The sequence below is a fragment of the Musa acuminata genome, chromosome BXJ3-3 (genome assembly GCF_036884655.1).
Source record: "Musa acuminata AAA Group cultivar baxijiao chromosome BXJ3-3, Cavendish_Baxijiao_AAA, whole genome shotgun sequence".
Taxonomy (NCBI): Eukaryota; Viridiplantae; Streptophyta; class Magnoliopsida; order Zingiberales; family Musaceae; genus Musa; species Musa acuminata.
In genome coordinates, this window is record NC_088351.1 from 451,954 (window position 1) to 471,405 (window position 19,452).

General features: G+C 39.2%; 3 protein-coding genes across 6 annotated transcripts; all 3 read right to left on the reverse strand.

Annotated features, from left to right (window-relative positions):
• Positions 1-1,409: 1,409 nt before the first annotated feature.
• On the reverse strand, positions 1,410-4,505 carry LOC135582836 (upstream activation factor subunit UAF30-like). The gene is made up of 2 exons (XM_065142751.1): positions 4,134-4,505; positions 1,410-1,688 (listed from the first exon to the last, which is right to left on the reverse strand). The coding sequence occupies exons 1-2, from the start codon at positions 4,314-4,316 to the stop codon at positions 1,560-1,562; spliced, it is 312 nt and encodes a 103-aa protein (XP_064998823.1). The 5' UTR covers positions 4,317-4,505; the 3' UTR covers positions 1,410-1,559.
• An 800-nt stretch (positions 4,506-5,305) lies between these two features.
• On the reverse strand, positions 5,306-9,609 carry LOC135632696 (short-chain dehydrogenase/reductase SDRA-like). Of its 2 annotated transcripts, none has more exons than XM_065141379.1 (6): positions 9,428-9,609; positions 9,223-9,339; positions 7,723-7,830; positions 7,498-7,623; positions 6,439-6,540; positions 5,306-5,705 (listed from the first exon to the last, which is right to left on the reverse strand). In XM_065141379.1, exons 1-6 carry the CDS (start codon positions 9,554-9,556, stop codon positions 5,556-5,558), a joined length of 732 nt encoding a protein of 243 aa, XP_064997451.1. In that variant the 5' UTR covers positions 9,557-9,609; the 3' UTR covers positions 5,306-5,555. The 2 variants fall into 2 exon arrangements, with proteins under 2 accessions (XP_064997451.1, XP_064997450.1); XM_065141378.1 differs by having other exon boundaries at positions 7,696-7,830; positions 9,428-9,606.
• Positions 9,610-10,032: 423 nt separating this feature from the next.
• Positions 10,033-15,867, reverse strand: LOC135633011 (EH domain-containing protein 1-like). 3 transcript variants are annotated; one of them, XM_065142007.1, is made up of 16 exons: positions 15,783-15,867; positions 15,599-15,678; positions 13,591-13,659; positions 13,462-13,519; positions 13,319-13,371; positions 13,194-13,236; positions 13,051-13,112; positions 12,849-12,962; positions 12,595-12,697; positions 12,460-12,509; positions 11,588-11,716; positions 11,252-11,503; positions 11,034-11,113; positions 10,729-10,855; positions 10,502-10,645; positions 10,033-10,392 (listed from the first exon to the last, which is right to left on the reverse strand). In XM_065142007.1, the coding sequence occupies exons 1-16, from the start codon at positions 15,865-15,867 to the stop codon at positions 10,207-10,209; spliced, it is 1,635 nt and encodes a 544-aa protein (XP_064998079.1). In that variant the 3' UTR covers positions 10,033-10,206. The 3 variants fall into 3 exon arrangements, with proteins under 3 accessions (XP_064998079.1, XP_064998078.1, XP_064998077.1); XM_065142006.1 differs by lacking the exon at positions 13,194-13,236 and having other exon boundaries at positions 13,051-13,140; XM_065142005.1 differs by lacking the exon at positions 13,194-13,236 and having other exon boundaries at positions 13,051-13,140; positions 13,304-13,371.
• Positions 15,868-19,452: the final 3,585 nt, after the last annotated feature.

Consider the following 19,452-nt stretch of genomic DNA (forward strand, 5'->3'; position numbering starts at 1 on the left):
ATAAAAAGGCCAAAGGACTCAAACGAAGAGAGAGAGAGAGAGAGAGAGAGAGACTACTGTGCTCCTTTTTACGTTTGTTTTCTTCTCTTTGGCACTTTGGCACTTGCCGTGAAGAGGAGTGGGATGGGCAAAGCCCACCAACTGAAACCATCTTTTCCTCCGTAGTAGAAGAAGAGTCTGCAATGGACACTGGATCAGGTGGTCTGAGCGGAGCTTTGCAGCAGTCAACACACAAATGCCTCCTTGGAACCGGAGCAAATCATCATTAGATTGTCAAGATTAAATGGTGAATTTGGGGCCGCAATCTTTACTTGAACTAAATGATATCGTCATGAGGCATCATAATGAACATGGCCTGACAGTACCATCAACCTCAGAGGCTCAAAAGTAGGTAGATTAAAATGGACCTGATGAAACCAATCGGTTCTATTAGTGCTACTACTGACAAGTAAACAAATTAGAGTCGCAGAGATTTACGTGGAGATCTACGACATGATTGCAACACAGTAACTGCGTACGCAGAGGAAACAAGAAGACATAGTCGTTGCACACACAGTTTGATCAAAGCTGAGAAGAAGACGAGAAAGAAAATGAATCGAAAGAGGGAAATGGTTCCCTAAAAGTCCAAAGCGGTTTGGAACTGTGAACTGGTCTTTGAATCCACAGCACTGTTCCAGCTTTTCTTTACGTTTCAGAATCATCTTTTTCTCGAGGTGGGGTTCTTTTTTGCCCACAGAGGCAGCATCAAAAGATCAACCTCTACCTCTATGACAATTATTGTCGAATAACATGATGCCCAACTCCATCTTTTGACTCAGTCCTCCATGCTTGAGGAACAAGAACATGACAGTTGTCACCACCAATACAATTAGAAGAAAAGAAACATATGAACATATAGGATCTCATCTTCCATTCCTAAACTCCATATCTAAGTTTTGATGGCTTGACAAGTTCCTAAAAGCAAGTACCAACCAACATCAGCAGAGCCGGATGAAGCCTTAAGAGGGTTAAGCCATCTCTCTATCTCTCTCTCTCTCTCTCTCTCTCTCTCTCTCTCTCATGATGGGTTGGGTAATGAATGCAGAAGAATTGTGGGAAGACAGGTGACAGAGATGACCCTACCACTATGGAGGTTCTGCACAAGCACTTTGTATGCATATAGGTCTTCGAATCCTAGTCCGGGGGCAGTTGCATGCTTTGCATGACTCATGGAGAGAATAATGATTGCTCTCCAATGACTATGCTTTCAATCTTAAGCTGAGAAGCAAGTAGGAGATTCAAAGTTTTCCCGGTAGGGCTGTTGGAAGACACTAGAAAAGGCCCCACTGGTACCAACTCAGACCACTATTTTCCCGCAGCATACCACTGTTTGTATTCGCATTTGGCTGACAGGTTGTTAGTCAAAAACATCTGCTAAGTAATCTTAATAGAATGGAATGCGTGTTTATGCTAACAAAATGTTTCAGATGGTTCATTACCCAGCTGAGATGCTTGGCAGGCTAAAACATGATATATTTCTCAAAGCAGAGATTTGAACTACATGATCTGGAAACTCACAATCATTTTGATGGTTTCGGGAAATGAAGATTGATTAGCATTGGAAGTTTGGACAGCTCTACTTGAGTTTTGCCCAACAATATGCTCTTCAACTTGTCATCGCAATTGACTAAGTTCTTATTGTTTGGATCCTGCAAAACCATAAGCATTTTCCGTCAATATATGCTCAGCCTTCTCATGTGCATATTGAGTTCTTATAAATACAACAGAGAGTTTTCTTATAAACAAAGAAAAAACTGATGCAACAAAGTAAAGATTTTGTGTTCAAAATATAATATGTAATAATGATCATAATAAACTCTAAAACTAATGATAGCATTACATTCTTAGTAGAAGGAAAAAACTGTGCATTAACACGCTGACAGTGAATTTTACACGAGTAAACCTGTCAAAATTATAACAAATATTATATTAAAGAAAGGAGATCAAGATGATGTTAAGACAAATTTTCATTACAATGATCATGATGATAAATAAAATAGCATGAATCCAAACTTGGCAAAGTCTGCATCAATTTAGGATGTTCACTAAATTTCTTTTGTGCACATTCTTCTAACTGAAGCATGGAAAGAATTTGGTAATCCATATTATAGACATCCATGCTGAACCATGACATCATCAGCCCTTGACAATTCATACTGAATCACATAGCTACAATTTCATTCCCTCAAGTTAAACATACAACATCCTTTTATACCATAAAAAATTTCTTTCAACTCCATGTGAATTTTAATGTTCACCTCCTCATAGATTTCTGGTATAAATCAAGTACAGAAATAGTATTCAAACAATCTACATTTACTGATGCCATAAGACATGGATAAAAAAAGAAAGGAATGTTACCAGATGTCTTCTCTTTGGTTTTTGAATTATCCTTATATTTAATAAATAACAAAAGAATTATGAATAAATTGAAAAAGCAAAAAAGTCAGACACAAATATCGGACTGTAAAAATCACATGGATCAAATCTTTGTTCAAACTTTTTCGCACGCATATTGAATGTTCCAAACTGGAACAAGAGAATGCCATGTAATTCAAAAAGAAGAAGCTGCATTTACCAAGGGTGGCACTACATTCTAAATTAAAAAAAAAAACTTTGCATCCATCATTAAAGCTGGATCTTAGATGACTAAAATTGTGAAGGTTATAATGGAACTCATTGATCCAAATAAAAGTAATTAAATGATGTTATAAAAAAAGGTAATTTTTATGATAACTGTCACAGAGCCACTTTAAACCATATCATATCTGGGATTCAACCAAAACAGCCAACCAAGATGTGCCCCTGTTCAGCTAAAACATGGAGCTGCCCAACCCTGTTTGGACTACAGTAGTTCTCTAGGTGCTGCTATAACTTATGCCAGTCCAGTAATGAAAGGTTGCACCTTCAGATGCACACAACCAAGTTGGTAAGAGATGGGACAGCACTGTCCTGCTTGGAAGGGATTGAAGAAGATTTTCAGCATTTGCAAAAATTATTATAAGCACTACAAACTAGAGTATAGGTGTCTTATCGCTATCCGGTAGAGATTTAGAGCCTGATGAATCTTGGAAAAGAATTCCAACTACAGAAAAGAAACCAGCAAGGGCAGCAGCACCCTCTTATGCCAATCAAGATTGGGTCAACTAGCCGTTGGGAGTGCCAAACAGATCCAGTTCGCATTGGACTTGATATTTGGCGACGAGCTTATTCGAACCAGCCAACAGTCCATAAAGGAGTAGTCACCAAGAGCAACAAATTCGGGAAAGTATGGAATAGCAGCAATAACAAACTGTTTAAAAGTTATTTTTCATTTTATTTTCAGCAATTATCTGTTGTTATTGGATTATTATAGACTACATTCAGGCACAAAAAGGATGAGCTTTGGCTTGTGATCTTTTTTCTATGCAATAAGATTATCTATATTACCCTGTTTAGTCTTCTAGTTCGTAGATTGACAGTTTCACTAAGATCTTTGCATGTACATGCTTATTGAGAGCATTTGGTGTTCCATACCCTTCTTTCCTGAACTACCACATAGTCAGAATCGCTCAATGGTTCATTACTGAATCAGTTAAACACAGGCTAATATCACCAAATGCATTACATTCATGTTAAAGACGCATCATTTCTTCTATGCAGTGCCACAAAAAAATTCTTACTTGCATCATCATCAATACAGATTTTATTCACTGCATGCATTCCTTAAGGATCAAAATGCATCATTTTCCCGGTGGTATTGCAAGAATTTATTATTTTTATGTGAATTTACGTTCATCTTTTATATATTTGGAATCAATCAATTAGAGCAGTAGCTAATTCATGCAGACTGCATACAGTGAGGCCGAAAGACATAGAAAATAAACAAAAAAAAAATCGTTTTTTCTTTCTTGGGTGCCAATAGCCTAAATTAGGTAGTCCGTCCGTTATAATAAAAAACAAATTATTAGAAAATAACTGAAAAAAAGAAAAAGAAAGGTGTATGCAGACTATTACAATCTCAGCATAACCTTTCAAAACTAACCTTGGAGATTAAACAAAGCAGTAAAGGACACGTTATCTAATGGTGAAGGGAAGCTGGTGGTGGAAGATACCTGTAGGTTGTGGGTCTTGATATGTGACCAGACGCGGATGAAGAAGCTGAGATGAGCCATCTGGGATTGGCCACCGGCGAACTCCCTGAGGTTGGACGGCAGGTTGACCAGGTCGATCAGCCGTGCCACCTTCTTCGGACACTCGCCCAGCATCGCCTTCCGCGCCTGCTGCCCCACCACCATCGCTTCTAAATCCCTAAATGCTTCGACCACGTAGTGGCCTCTCTCGACCTCCAATTCAATTGACCTAGCGACCAATCCGAGGCAACTGCCAGCGGCGTCGGAGCCAAGCGAGCGTGGGAAGGAGATCGACCGAAGAGAGGCGGAGGAAGACAGCCAAAGGAGGCGGCGGCCGCGTCGGGCACGGGAACAATATAATCAGATACGAACACGCATCACAGTAAATCCATCCGACAATGCGCGTGCATAAAGCTTTGAGATTCGTGCAATAATCGGCGTCACAAGACACGAAAATGCGTATATATAATATCCTTACAAAGTACAAGTTTTATTCAATGGTATATTAATCTTCGTAGTTGTATATCAGTGTCAACTAAGTAAATACTGAAATCACATTAATATCCTTTTAAAATTTAATATTTCAGATATTTTAATAATTACATATCTATTCTACACCAACTAATTAATATTATTTGTAATCAATCTTCATCATCAGTGTTTATATGAGGGATAATCTGATTGTTCTCAAGTGTTTCTCTGAGGAGGAGAGCTTGTTGATTAGGTCCTTATAGAATTCAAACAATTAAGTCCACAGTTCAAACAATTCTTCCTTAGCTTTTTCCTAAACAGTTGTGTATATGGATTATCTTAATTAGGTCCTTATACAATCTTCTAAGTGTATCCCATACAATACAATCATGTTTCACTCTTATGCCATTTATCATAAGGTCATGCTATATATACTCTTTTACAATTATTGCTTGCAAAAAATTATTCTTCTTCTTCGACCTATAAAATAAAAAAAAATAAATCAATCATAAATAAATAAATAAATACACGATCAAATTATACTTAGTCTTATAATTGATAAAAATTATTAATTAAAGTAAATTTGACTATAAATGATTGATAACCTTATATTCCTGACTTGACACGTCGAGATCCTCAATTAACCAAATGATTTAAAAATCAACTATCATGATTCATATGCATGATTAAAGGATAATCTATCTCTCTTAAATGTATACAACATAATACACAAATAGATATTACCGTGCATGGAGATGACCCTTTATTTATTTATTCTTCTGAATGTTGTGAAAATAAAGTCACCAACTACCAGATGCTAGAATAAATTACGATAGCATGACTACTACTGTTCTGCCTAGCATAGTTGAGACTCAACAAAGGTGCGTGAGATGTATCTTCATCATTCTCTTGAGGCAGGGATTTGGAGAAGGATCATAGTCTGGAAGGCATGCCTCCGGCAACCACTAGTGTTTCTCCGGTGATGTAGGATGAGTCGTCAGATGCCAGAAAGGCAGCAGCAGACGCCATGTCTTCCGTCGTTCCAAGCCTCTTCAGCAGAGTTTGATCTTCGATGGTCTTCCTCTGCACACAAACAGAGTTCTAATAACAGGAAAAGGAGATCAAAGCATCCAAGACTTCATGCTGAATGATGACAAGAAATGGGAAGCTTTTCTTTCATTCAGAAGACGAGAGGTTGATATGTCAATCACTTGCACCTAATAAACTGAATGAAAATGGGCTACTTTTCTTTCATGCAGAAGACGTGTGAGGTTGATATGTCAATTACTTGCAAGTAATGAACTAAATGATGAAAACCAAGACTCGTTTTTTTTAGATAGATCCCAAAAATAGATGGATAGGACAAAAAGGGCAGCACCTAGTTGCATGAGAAAGCTACTGCAAGATGAGGACAAGATGAGTCATGTTTCAGAGTGATCCTATTACATAAACAATTATTTAAATCGTCATCACAAAATGAGTAGCTTTTAATTTCATGAGAAAATTCATGTTTCAGTGAGATCCTACTAGATAACCAATGCTTTCATTTGGATGATCTAACATGAACCCTAGGAAGCAGGTGGAATATGAAATTGGAAGACAAGACCCGTGCCCCCACAAGGTAAGGCAATGAACTGTTGTACTATGGTTAACAGAAAGGTTAGACATGTTGTATGAGATAAGCTTCAAATGCCTTCCCCCAACATGCAAGTTAAACCGGAACATTATTTGTTATCCAATCGGCTTGGAAGTGAATGAACTAAATGGCTAGAGGAAGCACTCTCAAAGCCTCAATAAGGAAGTAGAGAATGCATACAATGGCAGCATTTTTTGTTAGAAAATCAGCAAAATGCGTTGGCACGAATCCAGGAGCTATACAGTTGACACGGGTATCTGGACTCATCTCAGCAGCAAGGGCCTACAAGAAATTCGAAAAAAGTTATAGCATGTACTACGGTATGGATAAGCCAGCGGTAATACATGAATTACTAGCCAATGCTATAGCAATCCTGCACAAAAAAGTGTAATGTTTTTAATACAACCACAAGAGACAGGTAGCCTGACATTTATAACAAGGGTGAAATGCAAGTTTTTTCCACAATCATTATTCTCACACAAGATTAATTTGTTCCAAAATACTACACATATCAATAGATGTTTTATTTGAGTGCAGGCATAAGTTATTCAGCAGATATGCAGAAACTCAGCTAAGTACAACTAAAACCATAAAAAACTCAGAATGGCAATTTTTTGCTTCCGATGCCCATCTAAGTACAACTAAAACCATAAACATTCTCTACTGTGTGCCCACTACACACTACTTATATTATCTAGCCAACAAGAATGTATCATACAAATGGATACATATCCAACATGATTTGTAAAGGTAGATGTCAGAGTATAGGTAACGATGAAAAGGCAACAGTATAGGTAATGATGAAAGATGAATAACTTGTCACCAACACTTGCAAGTAAACCAGAAGCACATACATTGAAACAAGTATATAAAAAAAGATAAGAGAAAAGACAACAGTTTCCCAATTTATGGATGGTTCCAGAAAAAGGAGTACTATCTTTGAAAGACTAGAAAGTGCAACTAGATTTCCAATTGATGTAATCCAGCAAACTGTCTCACAAAAGATGTCAAAGAACTTCCTAATATCACAGTTGAGTTTCCTCAACATCAAGTGCGTAGAAGAATTTGTTCACACTACACATAGATAGTAAAACATTCCTCACGCATCTTCACAACAGGCATCAAGTAGACTAATATTAAGTCAAAAAATGGTAATGTTGATCTTATTGACCTGCCCCAGCAATATAATGTAGGAAAAATGTCACTCAGAGGAAATAACAATGAGAAATAGAGAAGTACCTTGGTAAGCCCAAAAAGAGCAGTCTTAGTAACACCATACATGGCCATGGATGCTTGTGGGAGGTAACCTGCAATTGAAGATATAAGGATGATGGACGAGCCCTTCCGCAAGTAAGATGAAGCATCCTGCAAAAGAAACAAAAGTTAATATTTTAACATCAGACTAAAGGAGTGAAACCTTGTTAGCATATGCATAACCTGCAGAATAAGGATTGAAGACTTCACATTAATCTCCCAAAGTTTATCAAGAACCGGCTCTTTGGTATCTAAAATGTTTTCCACTGTTGGATTAGCAGCAGCATTCGACACAACTATATCTATGTGGCCATATTTCTGCAACAAAAGTAGAAACAAAAGATCCATCATTAAAAAGAATGACAAACCAGATCAAGTATTACCACACAGAAGAATCAATGATGAAAGATCAAACAAACAAATCTTTAGCAGACTGCTCGGTATACTCGTACCGTACTGTACCACGCTGAGCTCGATACGGTACGAAATTATGAACATTGGTTTCAACTGTCTTACTTGGAGATCACTCTAACAAGGATTCCTCATTCCTCAAAGAAAGGAAAAAATAAAATTACAGTTCTGAATGGACAGCCACTTAATGATACTGTGCCAGCCATTCATGACAGATAACAAACACTTCTTGCATTTATTAACTTTTGTTTCTGAAGACAGCAGAATTATATGTATTATTTGTTTTCTTTTTCCCCTACAAGTTCTATAATCGATCAGATCTGAGATTTTTCTTCTGGTATATCATCAGTTTTGACACAAGAACTTCCGAGCTAGATGAGTTGTTGCAATTAGTGGATTCATACCCTTTTCTCAGTTGTTTCCTACTAAAAGAACATAAACCTTGCAAATGCAGGTGGCCTAGCGAGGGTCAATATACGTAGTGTTACCTCTAATATTTAGAAAGGATATTTGCAGGACGTAAACCCTGTTCTCCCAAGACACAAAGGAGGAACCTTATTGTTGTACCAAGGTCTGCCCTCGGCTACGACCTACTACTCTTTCTAATAGCATCAACTTGACCATCATTGACTTATTAGGACTAGTATCAGCTGCCTGAAAATGGAGACCATTCTAGCAAGGATTCCCAAAAGAAACTAGGATATAGACTTCTGTCTAAGCAACCACTGATGATACTATATCAGCCATTCATGACGGACAATAAACATTTATGTGGACAGCATAATTATATGTATTCCTTCTTTTCTTTTTTTTTCACTATAAGTTTATAATGGATCAGATCTGAGAATTTTCCTCTGGGATATCATTAATTTTGACACAAAGTTCCAAGATATCAAGTCACTACTTCTCTAGATGCGTTTTTGTAATTTCCGGACTCCTGCATGTGGACTAAATATAAATTACACAGCAAGTCAACCTAACATACGTTTGACAAGGTGTCTTCATTAGGACGCAGTAATAGGTAATTATATTGTGATAAACAAGGAAATTTAAAAGCATTATTTTGTGATAAACAAGGTGTCTTCACAGGGGAGGTATTTAAAAGCATTATTTTGTGATAAACAAGGAAATTATACTATAGTTTCCATCTCCAGCCAGATTTCTTGATTAAGAACAAAAGAAACCCAGTAAAATCAAATAGGTTTTCTCTTTCCCGATAAATCAAACGATAATGAAATTATTTAGGGTTTCCGATCATTCAAGGAGGAGGAGGAACAAGAGGAAGAGGAAGAGCATCACCTGAACGGTCTTCTCGATGAGATCCTTCCGATGCTGGGGATTGGAGACATGGCAGACGACCCCCATCGCTTCGATCCCCTTCGAACGGAGCATTTCCACGGCCTCATCGACGTTCTTCTGCTCGCCCCACCAAGACAAGATTCACATAACCATCAAGAACCAAAACTTTAGTAAGAGATAGAGAGAGGAAGGGAGACGGACGGACCTGCTTCCGGGAGGAGACGACGACGGCAGCGCCTTCGAGGCCCAAGCGCTGGGCGATGGCGAAGCCGATGCCCTGGGTGGAGGCCGTCACGATCGCCACTTTGCCCTCTAATCTCCCCTTCGCATCCATGTCGCTCCAGTGGTGCCTCGATACGGTACAGGCGAAGGTAGTAAATGCACCCCAAGGTTGCGCATGTCCCTACCAAGTCGTAATTTTTATATTTATCTTTATATATATATATATATGTATATATATATATATATATGTATATATATATATATATGTATATATATATATATATGTATATATATATATATATATATGTATATGTATATATATATATATATAATATACTAAGTAAAAAAAAAGTGTCTATATATGCTTAAAAATATCATTCTATTTTATATATTAGTAAATAAAGTGTCATCGGAGAACACAATTTTGTGAGAGATTCGAGGCCAATATTCTAACAAATATATCTCAGGCTCTGATGGTGCCTACCTCCAGTCCACTTATCAAATAATAGGTGAAATCAAGGAATGCCAAAATGAAACATGAGATCAAGTGTCCAGTCCTATGTTACATGTACAACAAGACCTGATCCATAAATATTCTTTTCGGTACAATTGACACCCCATGGAGGACAAATATTACCAAGAATGAAAAACCATAAAAATCGTGAGCTCCAACGTAACCAGTTCCTCATGGAGAAGCACATGCTTGTCACCAACTTTTGCGGCTCCAAAGAGTCGATCTTCTATGTCAAAGGAGAAGTACCATCAGTCATATGGATTTCTAAACCTATTTAAGAGTTCTGGGATGTCGTATGCCAGCATATCATCCACAGCCTGTATCATTTTGTGCTTCAGCTTTTCAAACTTGTCGATGTTGTATCCATTCAACACCTCTCTGAAGTGCTCGACGTCAGGGAAGTCCCCTGGTGGCAAATGAAACTCCTTCTGAACCTGCTCAATACACCAGCATTTTTTACTTCAAGAATCTCAACAGCTCGATGTAGATATGTCTTAGGTGGTAAAAGAACGATCTTACAGAGAATGACACAGGACAGCTCACCTTTACAAACTCATCTTCGAGGTTGTCGACGAGCCTCTGCTGAGCCTTGGCCTTGCCCATCATTGATGGCATCTCTTTCTTCAGATGACTAATTATGTAGGCATGAATCTTGGCTGCTCTTGCACGCTTAACGAATTCGTTGATCTAAAACAGGAAATAGTACATAATGAACAAGAAAGAGTAGGTAACAGCAGAGATGTTCTGAACATTTCGGTGACTTTGCTTACACGGCGGTCACAAGCCTTCTTTGGTATGTCTTTAAGATCAGAAAGCAGATCATCTTGCTCTCTCACAAACAACTCCTTTCCGATTGGACCGCTTGCTGCTTCATTTACTGGCTTGTCATTGAATGACCTGTACATTTGAAACAGAAAAGTTTCAGCATGATAAGACAATAATCTTGAATGCTGATAAACTTGATGTAATCATCTTGCAGTTTGGAGCGAAAATATGCACCCTCATATCATGGAGGACTATCAAATTCTCAAAAATGTAAGAGTTGTGCCTGAACTACATTGTACTGAGAGATTACCCAATATAAACTCGCATAACTTCAGGGGTATTAAGAACTTTTCCAAGAGACCATAGCAATGCCCCGTAGACTCTCATAAGCTGATGTGCGAGGCAAAAAAACATGTTCATCAAACTTTGGTAGCATGATAAAAATTTATTTGGAAATGGCTAAAATATTAAGAGGTTACATGCTGATGAAAGATTGCAGAGGTCATATCATATAGCTAGAATTTTCACCTGTTGAGTGTCAACTTGGTCTGCCTTGTTCAGTACTACACGTATTTTGTCATCATGGCCATGCAGAGATCCAATAACACGCTTAAACTCATCGCTGATATCAAGTTTATAAGGATCGAACAGGAGAAGGATAAGGTCACACTTTGCTGCAAACCAAGATGTCACCCCAGTGAAGTCATAACTGCGCTGCGTTCGTTGTTTCTCTCCAGATAAGACCCCAGGAGTATCAATGAAATTAATGTGCTCCAGAAGCTTCACAAACAAAAAGTTTAGTTTGTTTGTGAATCACGATGGCAGGAACAGATTTCCATATTAAGACTAAAGATAAAATCATACTGGATGTGGCATCTGAGAACACTCAAACTTTGATAGAAAGCCGGTTCCATATGCAGTCAGGCCGTGGTAAGGCATATGTGCTTGAACAGCAATAGTATTTCCAGGAATACTCCTCTCATCTGGCCCTGACTGCATAATAGCATAAAACTAGCAAATAAAACCATGTTCTAAAAGATCTAAAGTGCCATTGTCACCATATAATACAAAGATTTCGGGACAGCAGAATGTGAGAGCTGTCGATAAGGAAACCAGAAGACATATCCATATCTGATCAGCACAACCTTATATTCTGCAGGACTTGCTAAATGCTTTATGAGACTGTCCTAAGATCATGGCTGAATGATCATGATCTCATGATCACCAATCCATTCAGCATTAGATGTCTGTATTGCTGGGGATTGAAGCATTTACTTCTTAGTACATGCTAACAAGTGTAAAGATCCAATTCAGCAGAAGAAAAGAACAGGATGCCCTTTAACAACAACCAAAAAGAACCAAATAAATGATAAAATAAGACATAAAATAAGAGGAAAACAATCACAAGCAAGCCTCATACCTAGCTAGTATGGAATTTAACTTGCAGAACAAAGATGAAATTGCATATTCATCCCTTTACAAAAACTGCAAATTTAATATCTAGCCATATATGCCCCTGGAACTATTGAAAGAAAATATCTCTTTGCAGGGGTATATATATGATAACCCTGTCAACATATATTCCTTTAGGAATTAAATCTAAATGCCTTATGGTTTTGGAGGGTATATAAGATACTTGCAACTTTTAAGTAAATATAAATCTTTGAAACTTGGCTTTGGTATATATGTGATTGTCCCAAACCACAAGGAAAAGAGCAAAAGAAGCACCAACTTACTGTAACAACAACGAATCTATCAGTTGTAGGTTCTGGTCCAATATGCGCACCTGTGAGAATTAAGATCAATGGAAATGAATTCGTAACACTGTTGCTAAAATAAAATTAATAATGAGAATGTATCTCTCAATGCACCTGGATAACTAGATTGAAGTAGATGTTTAATGAATGTTGTCTTTCCGGTAGAATATTGACCCAATAGCATAACCATGGGCTTGGCATCAAAATCACTATTTGTCTACAGAAGAAAAATCATTTGTCAGGTCAACATTAGAGCATGAAGTCTTTTACTATTTTGTCTAAATTCAGTGAAGAAGATCTCCTAAATGTGGTCGAAGTTTAATATCTGCCAAAATCTGTGACAGAAGAGATTCTGGAATTAAACTTACCAGCAAAGGAGAAACAAACTCATTGAATTGATATGCAACTTCCAAAGGCTTCAGTTTCTCGATATATAATTTCTTCAAACCATCAATAATAGAGGTAACTGAACTTAGAGGGACCTAGAAACAAATACGATTGCACGATTGTCATCAGTAGAACAAAATAGATGTCAGACTAGTGTACAACAAGTTTGACCCTAAAAGATACCTTCTTCGATGCTTTTGAGTTAAACCACGCAGCTGATGCTGGTAATAGGTGCTGTGGAGATGCTGAAACATCATCAGAAATTTCAGATAGCTAAAGTAATACGTACCAGAAATTTTTGAGAATTCTAAAATAAAGATCCCTACCATCTAAACGATGATCACTTTTCTTTGCTGAGCGCTTAGATTTCTACAAAATGGTCATTGCAATCGGTTAGTGTCTGATATTCACATTACAAAATTTCAAGTTAGAAGGCTAATAACTGACGTACAGCTAGCAGAGCATCCAAACCTTCCATCACTGGAAGTTTTAAGTTCTCCAAGTCTGTTGTGAGAAGTGATGCATACAAACAACAATATCAGTGTCTATTACAAAATGTAACAGCGCTAAAAGCTTTTTGGTCCACAGTCTAACCTGCATGACTCAGTACATCTGGAGTAATCTCATGTCCTGCCTGAGCTAGTGCAACAAGCTGTCCATTTGCAAAGGAAAATTAGGAACTGCCTAATATGTTCTCTAGTATAAAGACATCCAAGGCAAAACCTGCATGGCACTGATGAAATCTAGGAGATCAAGAAAACCCTGCCGCTTAGAGTCAGCAATGGCCCAAACCTGCAGAGAAAATTTAGAATGTCAATGAAAAGCACATGTAACCTAACTACATGGGACAGATGAAAATGATTATACCACGCTACGATGTGAATACAAGAAAAATATGCTTTGATTAACAAAAAGAAAAGTGCCACACGCTAATTGCTAATGAGTTACTTTACTATTTGGTTTACATTTTAAACAATATAAGGATAAAATGAAATCCAACATTAATATCAAGATCAATTGTTTATGTCAACAGATGGTATATATGTTGATAAATAATATGCTGTTACATAGAACCAACTCATTCAGTATCTAGTCAACCTAATAATTGATTTGTAGCCAACAATGAAAGCAGCCCTCAAAGCAATCTAGGATGCTGACATACTATTTAGCATTTTCCTGTTTGTGGTCAAATGCCACTTTTAGATTTAGACTAACATTTACAACACAGGCAAAGTGGTTAATGGTGTATGATTATAGGCAAAAAACAAGGATTTATTGAAGACACATGTTGGTGCTAAAATTTAGATCACAAGATGCCAAAACGTCATGCCTTAGAAAGCCAGAAAAAAAAAAATCAACAAGCTTTCATAACAAGGTTCCCAAAAATTGTAGGGAAGAATATGAAAGACTCAAGAAGTCAGAAGATTTAATAAAAATAATTCATCAGTAAGGTTGAGCCTTATTGAAAGATTAGGATAAGACATAATGTTAATAAAAAAGAAACCATCAAGAAAAATTGGACCAGTAATAGCAAATAAGTACGATAAAGTTTACAGTTAAACTACTATGTATATTCATGGACAAGATTCCTAGATTGCTAAAAGTTAGTTAGTAATTATTCTTATTTAAGTAAATATCATCAAGTGTTTTAACTTTTGGCCATCCTGAAACTAAAACCAGATAATCAATCTTGCTTTCATCTATACATCAAGTCATTTCTTTTCTCTTTTTTTTTTTAGTTTGCAGACACAAAGAATTTCGGATCTACTGCTGGGCTTTATGGAAGACCTTCAAACCATTCATGGACTACATACATGTAACTCAGCTTGCAACAGAAATTCTCTGCAAAAGCATACAGGTAAGTGAACAAAAGTCACGATGATGATAAATAAGTGGCTTAGCAGGTAAGTGAACCATCCATAACAGCACAGATCATGAGCAGGTAATCATAAAGCTTTCTTTTTATTTAGTTGCAACATAAATTTAGAAAAGTTAAACGTTCATTTATAATTCCTAGTAAGGTTCGCAATATCGTACCGTACCTGTATTTCGACCTAGGCTCAGTACCGGTACCGGTACGGTGTACTGGGTGGTCCGGTACCGCTGGCCTACTACAGTGTACTGGGTGCAATGCTACAGTGCACTACTACAATGTGGACCGGTACTGGGTGGTCCGCGTACCGCTGGCCTGTCGGACCGGTATGTACCGCCCGTATCGAGCAGTACGATTCGGTATAACAAACCTTGATTCTGAACATTCTGTGTGTGCCTAAACACACCTCAGCCACAGAATTGATCACCTTGTATATAATCAGAGGAATATAGCCGCAATTTTCATGGCCCTTTTATCATCAATCCAATAGTAGTGTACTCTCAACGACCATATTCAATGTCCGAAATTTTTGAAAGTTCCTCGAGGAAGTTGCCTAGTGGCAGACAATCACCACTGAATTTAACCCTACAATAATCATGCAATTGCCACAGAATGGAATCTTTTGGCAGTTCTTGAACAAACAATGTTGTAGAATCACTATATAGAACACACCACATTCATAGTATCCTATCGTAAACCATCATTGCAAGTTCAAAATCTGCGGAAAACGCACTCGGAAGGGCGATATATCGAATTGCAAAGGGATCGAATTTGCAACAAAAAATTACATTCAACGGGAAATGGAACGATTTAATAGCAAAGAGAGACTGGGGTGGTGAATTCGAACTGGGTCGAAACCTGCTTAAGCTCGGGCCGAGACAGCTTCGACATGGCGAAGAACTTGAGGGCGTCGTTCCCCGTGATGCGCCCGTCCCCATCTGAACCTCCGAGAAAGAACAACAAACGACATCAGGGAACAACAGAAGAAGAAGAAGAAGAAGAAACTACAGAATGGCAGGGAAGAAGGGATCAAGATGTCGACCCTTGTCGGCGTAGGCGAACCACTGCTGGTAGATCTTCTGCTGCTCCTTCGAGCAAGAAGCCCTCGAAGACGCCATCAGGTTCATGGCGGGGTTTCCAGAGATGGGTCTCGGACGAGGGAAAGGAGGGCGACTTCCGGGGGAGGAGGAGCCCTTCCTTTGCCTCTGCTTTCCAAGCGGCGGGAAGCAAAATAGAGGCGTTCGTGTGGTTGAGGTGGGACCAAACGACAAAGGCGGTGGGGCCGGACGCTACCGCCCTCGAATCGGGAGCTGCTTGCCAACGGTTGTAAGCGTCAACCCGCGAAAGAAGGACATGCATCACCGTCCGTTCTATCAGGAGAGACGGTGGGTGCTTTAATAAATGTGTATCTATCTTGATCGCGCTTTTACAAGTCACGGTCACGGAAAGATTGACGATTGATGATCCACTAGATCTGAGCATGCGGTGGGTGCTTTAATAAATGTGCATCTATCTTGATTGCCCGATCACGAAAGATCGATATATTCCATCTTATATTTGAAATTTATTTATGATTTCTCTTAAGAAATAATTTGTTTCGGTCCAAATTTGTCCATTGAAATTGACGATTTTGTCTATTGCCTCAAGAAAGCACGTAAAGATCAGTATTTTCCGTAAAGCTCTCACCTATCTATTTATTTATTCTCGTAGAGAGTCTCATTTTATCTTACTTTACGATTTTACCATTATATAACTCAGCTTTTTAATTTCCGCTCAAACAAGAGACTATAGATCACCAATGTGCACCCATCAAACTAATTCATACGGATGATTATAATCACAATACAACTTTATTGGCTCAAGTAGCAAGAAGACAAAAAAAAAAGATGATCGGACTTGAGTTGGAACCTAAATCTCTTATTCGTAGTGTTTTTTCTTAGTTATTTTTCGAGCAAATTGTGGCTTCTTCATCAATTCCATCATCACGGTGAGTGGCATCGAGGTAGATAGTTTGTGAAATAGAGGAGTATTCACAAGACTACGAAGTCAATGCTATCCACAATGGTCTACAAGCTACAGATCAAATCTGTAATCGTTTCGGTAAGTAACCCTTTTTTTTTTTTCTTGCACCAAAAAGATATGTTCTTTTATTTTGAATGGGTTATGTAGCTTCAAATTGATCGTACCTGATGAAGCTTTTAATTTCGCGTGCAGGTCTGTGTACCAGAGACCACAACGACAGGAATCTGCAAGCAAGCTATTGATTGCATCTTTGATGCACTCTTTCTTTCATTTGCCTTCCCCTTCTTTCTCGACTGCAATGAATGATAAAGTCTGGTGGTGCTCTACGAAGGGACAAAAGACTCTACTTGTTATTAATGCAGTCATACTATTTATTACAGCCTTTCAGAATCTTCTTCCCCCCCCCCCGCCCTCATAAGAAGAAAAATATATCCCTATGAATAAAGTGCAAAAGAAAAAGAACATTGATCAATAGTGGGACCTTGGTCAACCCTCCTGCGATAGGGGAGGACCAGATCGTTTGACATGCCAGATGAAAAGGTTGGATAAAATTTTATTTTGATTTGTGATGCTGTCATAGATCTCATGGACTAGTTTTGCTTTTTGTTTTTTTTCCCTACTAGATTGACATGCAAACGTCAAGTCAAACAAACCAATATTTTATTTTATCGTATCCTATCGACCTCTATAAACTCTTCAATGTCAACAGACTATTTAAAGAAAGAAATTTCTATAAGATACATCTTTGATCTTCACACCATTAGTAGTCATTTGTCCGAGAGTTTTCCTCTGTTGAAGGATGGAAGTCCTTAACCCATGCAGTGTCTTTCTGCACCCATCTAATCAGCAGCCCGGTCATGGGAAACAAGAATCAGTAGTAGGTCCTCCGACCAGCTGCTTATAAATGGGAGGTCATTGAATGGGGATCACATGCACCTGCTACTATACTTAAGGCCTCTTCAAGCATCTCTGTGCTCCACAGCAGCACTCCAGTTATTGGCCTTAAAGACACACCAACTGACCACCCTTCCCCCTCCTGTTATAAGAGGGGGTTGGCTTTGGCTCACCACGATTCACTACCCATGCCATGGAGAGCCCGACCAAGTCTGTGCTCCTCCTTGCTCTTCTCCTCGCCACCATTGTCGTGCAGCTCGAGGGAAGAAACATCCACAGCGAACCTAAACCCTACAAGCCTCAAAACTTCTTCGGGTTCGGTGGCGTCTTCGGCACTCCCGGCCTTCCCTTGGGTCCTCAGTTTGGGTTCGGAGGTCCTGCCTTCGGCTCCATCCCCACCATTGGAAGTATCCCGGGGATGCCCGGCGGAGGGCTCATAGGACGTGGAGGTGCAAAGCCATGATGTGATGAGCTGGGGTTGTCTCGGTTAATGTTCTCCGGTGTGCTGTAAGCTTATCGATAGCTTATTATGGTGGTGTTTGTCCTAGGTTTAGTAGTCTGCTGTTTGCTCAGTGTTTTGTTACGTTTATCATAGCGTGTTAGGTTGTGACGTGTAGCTTGTTATCCTTAGAAAATGTACTCGGCTTGATGTCTTCTCATGGATCTGTCTATGTGTGAAAGAGGGAGAGAGAGGATTAAGGTGTGCACGAAATGACCCACTTCCACTGAGGGAGATATGTGACTGTCTGTGACCGACATATTAGAATCGTTGCCGTTGTGCCTGTTGGAGCAAAGCTGACCGTGGCGAGAACTGTGTCAGCGGGCCCAAAGTAAGATCCATTGGCTCAGTCAACAGGCAGCTGCCATGTCCTCGGACGGCCTTTAACACCCCTGTGGTCCAAGCCAGAGATGCTGATGTGAGCCCCATTGGCTCAGTCGACAGGCAGCTGCCAAGTCATCGGACGGCCTTTAACATCCCCTGTGGTACAAGCCACAGATGCTGATGTGGGCCCCATTGGCTCAGTCAACAGGCAGCTGCCATGTCCTCGGACGGCCTCTAACATCTGTGGTCCAAGCCAGAGATGCTGTTGTGAGCCCCATTGGCTCAGTCAACAGGGAGCTGCCAAGTCATCGGACGGCCTTTAACATCCCTGTTGTACAAGCCACAGATGCTGATGTGGGCCCCATTGGCTCAGTCAACAGGCAGCTGCCATGTCCTCGGACGGCCTCTAAAATCTGTGGTCCAAGCCAGAGATGCTGATGTGGGCCCCATTGGCTCAGTCAACAGGCAGCTGCCATGTCCTCGGACGGCCTCTAAAATCTGTGGTCCAAGCCAGAGATGCTGATGTGAGCCCCATTGGCTCAGTCAACAGGCAGCTGCCGTGTCACTGGACGGCCTTTAACATCCCCATGGTTCAAAACGGAGATACCGAGCGTGGGCTCCACTGGCTCACGCAACAGACCGCTGCCATGTCACTGGACGTGGGATCCACTGGTCGGTCAACAGGCAGCTGCCACGTCATCCGACGGCCTTTGATTAAGGACATCCAACAATACTAATAAGCATATGAGTAGTAGTGCTTCCAATAAGTCTGACAAATGTATTAGCCCCAGTGGCGATGTCATACAATGCAATTGCTACAAGCCAATAGCATATAATATATATTCTCTCCACTTAGATGTATACTAATATACATCGATCCATATTAATATAATCTAAATTATTATTATCATGGAATCAGAAATATTTTAAAAATATATTATGATATCTTCGTGTGTGTGTGTGTGTATATATA

Excerpts from the sequence above, each read along its gene's own strand:
- LOC135582836 (XM_065142751.1), bottom strand. The coding sequence starts at position 4,316 with ATGGTGGTGGGGCAGCAGGCGCGGAAGGCGATGCTGGGCGAGTGTCCG. Across the intron at positions 1,689-4,133 it reads TCAAGACCCACAACCTACAG|GATCCAAACAATAAGAACTT; the intron begins GTATCTTCCACC and ends ATGGTTTTGCAG.
- LOC135632696 (XM_065141378.1), bottom strand. The coding sequence starts at position 9,556 with ATGGATGCGAAGGGGAGATTAGAGGGCAAAGTGGCGATCGTGACGGCC. Across the intron at positions 9,340-9,427 it reads TCGTCTCCTCCCGGAAGCAG|AAGAACGTCGATGAGGCCGT; the intron begins GTCCGTCCGTCT and ends TGGGGCGAGCAG. Across the intron at positions 6,541-7,497 it reads CTCTTTTTGGGCTTACCAAG|GCCCTTGCTGCTGAGATGAG; the intron begins GTACTTCTCTAT and ends AATTTCTTGTAG.
- LOC135633011 (XM_065142007.1), bottom strand. The coding sequence starts at position 15,867 with ATGAACCTGATGGCGTCTTCGAGGGCTTCTTGCTCGAAGGAGCAGCAG. Across the intron at positions 13,660-15,598 it reads CTCGGCCCGAGCTTAAGCAG|GTTTGGGCCATTGCTGACTC; the intron begins GTTTCGACCCAG and ends TTTTCTCTGCAG. Across the intron at positions 10,646-10,728 it reads AGAAGGCTTGTGACCGCCGT|ATCAACGAATTCGTTAAGCG; the intron begins GTAAGCAAAGTC and ends TTCCTGTTTTAG.